This window comes from Solanum dulcamara, chromosome 9, assembly GCF_947179165.1.
Source record: "Solanum dulcamara chromosome 9, daSolDulc1.2, whole genome shotgun sequence".
NCBI classification, from domain to species: Eukaryota; Viridiplantae; Streptophyta; class Magnoliopsida; order Solanales; family Solanaceae; genus Solanum; species Solanum dulcamara.
The window spans coordinates 76511169-76520387 of NC_077245.1; the positions used below are offsets into that span (position 1 = coordinate 76511169).

The window sequence follows — 9219 nt, forward strand, 5'->3', positions numbered from 1 at the left end:
ATATTGTTTGGTGAGAGATGTTCTTTTTTAGCTATTTATTTAGGATTATTAGTGGATGGAAAAATATTCGAATTTGCCCTTCTTGTTAACACTAAAATACCCCTCAAGGGAGGATAAGGCTAAGCGGAGCCAAAAGTTTTTTTTTTTTATGAAAATGATTAAGTTCATTATATATGTTTTTTATGAATGAAACAATGCCATGACTTTGTTTGGTGTGTCTTTTTCTTTCGGTCTATGTTTCAAAGCTAGCAAAAAGTTCGAGCCTTTGGATCTCTCTTGAACAATAATCTATCGACCAATCCTTTTCTTTTGTTGAGGCTAAGACTGATGCGTCTTGCTTTTTACCCTTAAAGATTCCTTCGAGAAAATTATAGTTCCATTGTTAGAATTCAATATTAATTTAATAGACATATATTTCTATCTAATCTGCCCCTAAGTTAATCTAAAAATGATTAGTTGAACATTCTTAATCAAATAATTAAATTGAACATATAAAAATTATAATATATACATGTCAAAAATTATTTCTTATACATTAAAATCTTGAATATCATTAGTCATAATTCAAGTTTTTAAAAACTTTACAAGTATTATTACTATGTTGGTGCAATTCTTCTGGCTAAATTCATTTTTTTTTTAAAAAAAAATATTGGATATATATAATTTTTTGAGTAAAAAACTCAGCCTCCCATTTTTTCCACTTACCTCATCTGTCTCTCTCCAGAAAACCAGTTTTCTCTCTCTATACGTACACGTATGACGTATATGCATACGTATGTACTTCCTTTACCTCGAAGTTTATTTGTACCCATTTGCTCGGAATCCTCATGCAATAAACCCTAGCTAACTTCTACTAGCAGGTTCTTGGTTGCTGGTGATTCTAAAATCAAGTAAGTTGTATCCAACTTGGTCAGCTATATCGTTCTGATTTTTTTTTATTTTTTGCTTTTTTTGCATATTGAGATGTGTTTTATCAATATTTTATTGATTCTGTTTGTGGGGTTTGGTAATTAGCTTGAAAGATTGATTCTTGATATCCGACTTTGATATCTTTGTGGTAAAGTTTCTAATTTTTCAAGAATTGGAGTTTGTCTTTATTTGATTGCCCTGTGAATTTTGATGATCTCTTGTGTGTATGACTCTAGACATTTTGATTTTTGTGTGGCTTTCTGGTTTTTTTTCTCTCCTTAATTTCTTGATTTTTTGAAGCTAGCATGGCTTATTAGAGGTTTAGTAATGTATTATTAGCTATATGATGAAACCTTAGATTCTCTTTTTGAACTTTGGTTTAGGTGTTTCATAATATTCTTGTGGTTGAGTGGAGTGTAATGGGTCATTTTCTCTCCTTTTTTGGGCATAACTGTGTGGCTTTCTATGTTACCTTTATAAAAAATAAAAAAAAAACTGTGTGGCTTTCTGGGTTGAATTTCTTGATTTTTTTGAAGCTAGCATGGTTTAATGGAGTAGATATATGATGAAACCTTAGATTCTCTTGTTGAACTTTGGTTTTGATATTTCAGAATGTTCTTGTGGTTAAGTGAAGCGAATTGGGTGATTCCCGCGCCCTCACCCTTTTGTTTTGGTGTAACTGTGTTTTTTTCTTTGTTTTTTGTGGTGATTTGATGGTCTTTTATTGCAGTTTTGACTAGTGGAGGTGAACTTTGTATTTGGGGCTTTGCTTTTGGGTAATTTCAAGTGGCTTTAGGAAAAAAAAGGGGTTTTTCTTGTTTCAAAATAAGATTATTGGAGGTCAAGATCTCATGAGAATTTTTAGGGGAATGCAGAAATTAGTTCGTGAGTATAAGACAAAAGTGAGCTGCTGGGACAAAGCATTCAGCCAAGGTATTGGTGTGACTGCCCCAAAGGCCAGGAAGCGTGATAAATTCAAAGCAGGGGCTTTATTTCTCTAATTTCGGTTGAAGAAAACTACACCAAATGACTCGGATACTGGTTCAGCGCGGTTCTGCTGGAGCTTCATCGTCTTCATCCTCAAATCAGAACAGGTCATCAACTTCGCTCCCTGCTTCGTCTTCGTCTTCTTCTTCTTCAGCTCCAACCCAGTCACAGGCGTCTAGTAGTAGTCAGGTATTATCAGCTTTGAAAGATGATGAATTCGTGGAAGAAATACAAGAACAGGTTGCTTTAGAAGAGTCCTCCGTTGCTTCTTCAAACTATAAGGATGATGGTGAATCGTTGGAAATTTTGGGCAGCGAACAAAGCAACAATGAGGAAAAGATTGCTGACAACGAGAAGAAAGATGGTGGTTTTGACAGTGAGGACTTGACAAGGGAATTTGATGGTTTAGGAGTCGTGGAAAAGGAAAATGAGGAAAGTTCAGTTCAGAGGGTTTCACGTAGTTCATGTCCACCTCCACCTCCTGTCCCACCCCCGAAACCTGCTTCATTAAACTCAAGTCCTAGAAGATTTCTGACGGGTAGTTCACATGCTATCCGGATAGGATCATCTAGGGGAACTGCTGGGCGATCTACTGTCTCAACTAGGACTTCACCTGCTGGATCCAGGCCATCCTCTCCACGGTCACACTGTGAAAGTGAAGGTTATAATAGTGCTGATGAGCAGAACCCTAACTTTGGATCCTCATATGATGATGTGGTATGTTCCGCAACTGTTTCAATTAAAAGTAGATTATGGATAATTTATGCCCCTGTCATTGGTCATTGGGAATAAGCATCAACTTTGTTTCTTTACTTATGTATTCTATCAGTTGGTGATCATTTTTCCGAATCGACAAGTTTGAGTAAGCTGGCTAGAAAGTGGAAATTCTGCTCTCACTATGTAGCCTTAGGTGAAGAAGCCACTGTGTCTTGTGCTTCTAAAGTTAAAGCTATTTTAGGATGAGTAAGGGTTTCAACATATCCAAATTTGCAAGCTAACATGTTTCCTTTGTATTAGGAGAGAGAGCGGCAGTTTGAAATGGACTTAAGACGAGCCAAAGGCTTAGAAGTTAAGAAAATGTTGGAAGATGGGAATTGCCTTTTCCGTGCTGTTGCTGACCAAGTATATGGTGATTCTGAAGCTTATGATTTGGTCAGGCAAATGTGCATTGACTACATGGTAATCTTTCTACCGAGGGGTCACTTATGAGATCACGTAACAACATTCTATTCTACTACTACTTTCTTTCTTTCCTTGCTAGATTGAAAATATCTATTCGCTTGATTCTAGTTTCTTTCAGCATTACTAGGAGGAAAGCTGACATGTGTATAAGAATTTTGCTTTTACCATTAGGATAACCTCAGTTCTGTTAGTTCTCCTGTTGCTGATTTTCGTGGTTAACAAATTGAGGGACTACAGGATGACAGGCCAGGATATAATAAATAATAAGGGACAGAATAAAAAAAGTAGATATCTTTTGAAACCTACAACAACAACTAGGCCTCAATCCTAAACAAGTTGGGGTCGTCTATAATGAATCCTCAGTAATCATGTTTCCTCATCTGAGCTCAACTCATGTCATCATCATACAAAAAAGATAGTAGAAGTGAAAAACAAGTTAAATATATATAAGTACTCGTAATAACGATAACAATGATAATACTTCATAAAAAAAATAACAATGATAATATTAAAAGTTCTCTATTTTTACTGGCATATGAGTCTGCTGTAACCTGTTATAAAAGAAGAAGAAGAAGAAGAAGAAGAAGAAGAAGAAGAAGAAGAAGAAGAAGGAGAAGAAGAAGAAGAAGAAGAATAAGTAGATGTTTTCTGTATAAAGAGAACACAGAAATGTGGCGGGCTTAGTGCCTCACCTTCCCACACTGGCATTAGTGCGATCCGTCGAATTCAGAGCTGAAGATGACTTCCCTATTATTATTTCTATGGTTCACACAGATATTTTTCTATTTGAAAAGGTAAGTAGTATTATAAATGAACAAAAACAACACAAAGACCACGGTGGGTTGCATCCCAGCAAAAAAGACAACAAAGAAAGTAAATCCATTCTATCTATGCATTGGATCTAAAACGTCTAACAGGGTTTGTGCAGATTGTTAGTTGAGGTATTTTTGTACAATCCAATCTATTACTCTCATTAATAACTTTTTGATTTCCTCCCTGGCGCAATGCTTATATTGAGCTGCATTGTCATATAGTGTCAGGATTTCATAGCTTGTTAGTTGATATACATGTAAGTTATCCAGAAAAAAGGAGATAATATATTTTGGAAAGAACATTTATGAAAGGTAGATAATATTTTTAGCAATTCGGATAGTGCTCTTATGAATATTTTCAGTATTATAAATTGATTATAATTTTTTTATCAAGTAATAATATTATATAAATAAAGGGCATAAGACACCCACATACAAGTATACAAAAAGGTAAAAAATCTTACAAAAAGATAAGATTTTCTTCTACAAAAAGCATCCAATCTTCTATACCTATGGGGATCCGATGGGTGAGCCAAAAGAAAATAATACATAATCCTTCTCGATACTCTGGAAAGCTTTTCGAGTTCTCTCTCTCTCTCTCCAAACAGTCCACATAAGTGCTAGTGGAGCAATATCCCAAGCCCTACGTCTCTTCTTCCGCCTCTATAGGTCCAGCTAAACAATACTTCCCCGATTGTGCCTGGCATCAACCATTGAAGATCAAACCAATGCAGTACTTCCCACCCATTGTTGGTTATTTGTAAGTATTGATTGGGGCAGTGACAAGAAGTTAAGAGTTGAGATAGCTGTTAAGGAAAATAACCATATGAGAATCATTTTCTGGAAAATATTCTCCTTTCATACAAAATACACCCATGTCTCCCATAAGAAAATAACGTTTGTAACTCAATGAAGAGAAAAATTTCATCCCATAGAATACAAGAGTTGGATAATGTGAACGATGCTTATTTTGTTGTTGTTGTATGTTTACTGGGCATAGGTGACAATAAAGACATTAGAAATGAGTTTGTCTGATTTGTAATGTCAACGTTATCATAAGTATATTTATGTTATTGGGGGTTTGTTTTTTCCAAACATCAATGAAATTTGTAGCACATCAAAATTCCTGGATGTCTATACAAATAAATTCTGTTATTTGGCGAAAGAGCTACCGTTATCTTCAGGTAGCATGCTTTCTTTGATTATTTACCTCTAGCATTCCCTGAAATCAATGATGCTTAGCTCTCAGAAGATGTTATACTTTGTAAGGTTTGCAGCAATTACATTGCTTTTATTTAGAAGTAATAATCACCCTGGTTTTTCTCAGCAATTTCTTGTTTCCTTGCAACAATACCCTGCTACACATCCTTGGGTAAATTTACCTTCTGGCTTAGTGCCCTCATGTTTGTGTAATTTAACTAGACAAAATACAGCTACTAATGTTTCGTGGGTTAAGTAAGGTTTTCTGGGGAGGGTGGGAATTGGGAGCAGGTTTATAGGTATGTGTGTATTAGTTCTTACTTTGGTTTTTCAGTTCATCTTGTCTGCTTCTTGAGAATCTAAGTCGGTATGGTATGGCAGTCCTTTCTCAAAAATATAATCTAAGTAGACTTCCCTCTGATACCTCATCAATTGGTGTCTCGTGTTCCCTTGTCATCCAAGTCCTTAAGCTAGAGAATATAAGAACACTAACGTCTGTACAGGCATCCATGTGTACGTTGTGGCTGGTGTCACTTAGGTTTTATCTACTAGGAGTATTTTCAATGTTTGGAAGGTTGATATGAGTTCTCATAATCATCACTATCTTTCTGCAAAACCTTTACCACTCCTCTCATTATTTATTTCTCAATGTGCTTCTTTGTAATAGGAGCGGGAAAGAGACCACTTCTCTCAGTTCATAACCGAAGGTTTCACTTCCTATTGCAAGAGAAAAAGGAGAGACAAGGCAAGTCACGTTGTAGTTCACTAGTATTCCCTGTCTTATTTATTGATTCTGTCAGACTGGTACAATTTTTAAAGCATTTGTTATGCATTGAAAAGGATTATCCTCTGTATGGTCTTTGAGATAATTCGCTGGTTTAGCCAGCAAGTTTATGCATTTTTCCAGATTATACAGATAAGAAAGTACTCCTGCAACCAGGTGAAGTGCAAGTTTGCAACATGTGAAAATAAAAATTAATCAAGGATTGATCATTTGGTGAGCGAGAAAAAAATTGGTTGCTTCAGTGTGAATTCACTTTTCTTAAGAAGTTTGTTGAATATCTTCAAACTGTTAAAGTGTACTGTTGTTGAATGGATGTTCTAATATCCATGTTTACTGTTAACTATTTGCATGTTTTATGTTTAATCTAATATGGTAATATGGTATCTTGAATTCCCTTTTTTTTGTATTTTTTGTTTATTTTTCTCTCTTTTTTGAGGGTGGGGGGCACTTACAGTTGGTGTACATTTCTCCATCTGCGGGAGAAATTGTTAGGGGCAGGGGGGAAAGTGTAATACTGTACTGAGTTTTTTCCTTGTTGTTTAACCATTTATGTTCTTAAATTTGTGTTTCTTGACTATCCTTTTAATCTCTCCATTCATTTATTATAAAGAAGTTCTGGTTGCCGTTCGAGTATGGCATGCAATAATTTACACACCTGTTACTTCTTTTCCTTAATAAACAAACCAAAAAAATGAGATTCCGGCTGGAAGTTGGAGAAGTTAAATAGCTTAAATCAACTACAGATATCAATTTCTTTCAAGAGCTCGTGTAGATCGTCTTTATAGCTCCCTTTTGCTTGTCTATTTGGCATATATGTTGTGGCGTGTCTGTCTTTGTTCCTTCCTTTATCCTTGTCATGTGGCTATCAGACTAATATTCTCATTATTGGCTTGGTAGGTTTATGGAAACAATGTGGAGATTCAAGCTTTATCTGAAATGTATAATCGCCCTATTCATATATATTCCTATAGCACAGGTAACCTTTCTTTTGTTATTCCTTTTTAGCACCAGTAATGATTTTATGGCTACTGGACCAGCCTCTGTGGATTTCTATATTTGTGCTGCCTGAATTTAATTTCTGGAATTCACTAATGCAGAACCAATCAATACATTCCATGGAAGTTATAATACCGACAGCCCTCCTGTTCGACTCAGTTTTCATCATGGAAATCATTACAACTCCCTTGTTGATCCACATCGACTAACTGTTGGTGCTGGCCTTGGGTTTAGCTCTCTGCAAGGGGTAAAATTTCTAATCTACAAACAGACATGATGTTGACTTTCTATAGCTGTCGTAACTGGATAAACTTCATTGGCTGTGTGCCTACAGCTCTTGGGTGTCGAGTTATGTGGGTGATGCTATTTTTTACCAACTTTGTAGATTAATCTTTTAAAGCATGTAGTAGCTCTGGTTCCATTTATGATCTCCTTATCTTTTTTTCTTTATTGTATAGAGGAATGTCGATAAGGATCAGGTCAAAGCAGCAATAAAAGCTCAACAGGATCAGCAAATTGATAACGTAAGCGCCTTAAATTCATTTTGATTTGAATCTCTTTTGACAAACCAGGCATTCATATTGTTTCATCTTATATTAATTGGTTCAATTCAGGCACTTCTGGCTGAAGGATGCTTTTATTCGGATCTTGAGCTCACTGAAAAGGAGATTGAACGCATGGTAATGGAAGCTTCTAGGGCCGAGTATGTTGCCAATGACAAGTTCAGACAGCAGCTTGGTTGTCGAGAATCTTCAACTTCTAGTGCTGAACCATCATCGTCGGGAGCTAGTAAGTTCGAGCTGGCATTCAATGGGGATTTAGCCTTCACGAACAATACACAGACTAGTTTGTTTGTTCTTCTATAGATATAAAATCAACTATTGCTTTGGTTAAAAGACGTTCAACTATCTTTGATCCTGTTTAGTTGTTCTGTTTGAATCACAGGGTCATCAGGAAGTGACACACGACAAGAAGGCAGTCGAGAGGTCCTTAGCGACTGCATCGAGATTATGCTGTCGATGGGATTTAGCTATGCACGAGTAATAGAGGCTTATAGCGTATTCGGGGACGATGTGGATTCCATGGTATGTTATCTCATCGAAACCAGCAATAGCAGCAGACGTAAAGGAAAAGCAACTGAATGATGAAAACCAAAAACGACGTGTAATGAGATAATAGTTTCTTGTTTCTCTCTAGTACTAGAATGCATGTATCGTCTCTGAAACCTCGAATGTGTTGTTTTCAGCCTTAAATCTACCACTGGTGTGCTTCAGGTTAGCATTAGAGCTTGATTTCTTCTCTGCTTCTACTTCTGGTAGTAGGGACTGTTGAACGCTTGCATCTTCGAATAATCTCTGTTTAGCAGTGTTCTACAGATAAAGGTTGTTTTCTCTATTTAAAACCTTTCTGGAATATATACATCTTTATGGTACCTTGCCTATGTGATGATTGAATTTACCAAATCTGTTTTTGGTTCTTTTCAATTTATTTCACATATGCGATTAGAGTGATATGTATAGATATCAGATATACGTTAAATACGATATTTAACAGTTTGGTGCACAAAACATCTTGCGTTCATGCAAGGGATGCATTTGAAGGGTGTGGTTTTTAGCCTTGTGAATATATTGTCAATATTATTGTTTGGACTTTTTGACTAGCTGTAATTACCTAGTTTATGATATCCATAGTTTCGATCCACACCACTTTTTTAGCATATAGGGTTCATGAAATATGAATTTAATTTGTTTTTTCAAGCTTTTCATGTGTATTATTAGCCAATTAATATTTTGTAAAAATAATTGTCTTCAAATTTCGTAGGATCATCCATAATTATCTAGTGAATAATATTCATATCTTTTGTAGGATCAACACTTCCTTTTTAGTGTTTATGTGTCACGAAATGAAAATTCAGAATTTTTTAAAAGTTTTTTATGTTTTATTACGCTATGAATATTTTTGTAAATATGACTGCCGAAACTTTTTGTCTCCAAATTTTATAGGATCATCCATAATAATCTACTGAATGATATTCATACTTTTTTGTAGAATTCACGCTATTTTTTTTTAGCGTTTAGGGGTCAAAAAACATGAATCAAGGACATTTTTAATTTTTCGTTTGCATTTAGCCTATTAATATATTGAATATATGATTGTCTGAAACTTTTTGACTCCTAATTTTGTAGGACCATCTGTAATTACCTACTGAATAATATTCATAGCTTTTATAAGATTCACGCTACTTGGTTACGAAATATGAATTCATTATTTTTTACAATTATTAGTGTGTATTAGCCTATGAATATTTTTTTAATATGCTCTTCAAAAAAAAAATTAACTCCTAATTAT

General features: G+C 35.2%; 1 protein-coding gene across 4 annotated transcripts; it reads left to right on the forward strand.

Moving 5' to 3' along the window:
- The first annotated feature begins 696 nt into the window (after positions 1 to 696).
- On the forward strand, positions 697 to 8302 carry LOC129902238 (OVARIAN TUMOR DOMAIN-containing deubiquitinating enzyme 6-like). 4 transcript variants are annotated; one of them, XM_055977377.1, is made up of 9 exons: positions 697 to 890; positions 1640 to 2613; positions 2914 to 3075; positions 5758 to 5835; positions 6772 to 6850; positions 6972 to 7117; positions 7329 to 7394; positions 7485 to 7659; positions 7816 to 8302. In XM_055977377.1, exons 2-9 carry the CDS (start codon positions 1936 to 1938, stop codon positions 8013 to 8015), a joined length of 1584 nt encoding a protein of 527 aa, XP_055833352.1. In that variant the 5' UTR covers positions 697 to 890; positions 1640 to 1935; the 3' UTR covers positions 8016 to 8302. The 4 variants fall into 4 exon arrangements, with proteins under 4 accessions (XP_055833352.1, XP_055833353.1, XP_055833354.1 ...); XM_055977378.1 differs by having other exon boundaries at positions 1775 to 2613; XM_055977379.1 differs by having other exon boundaries at positions 1785 to 2613.
- Positions 8303 to 9219: the final 917 nt, after the last annotated feature.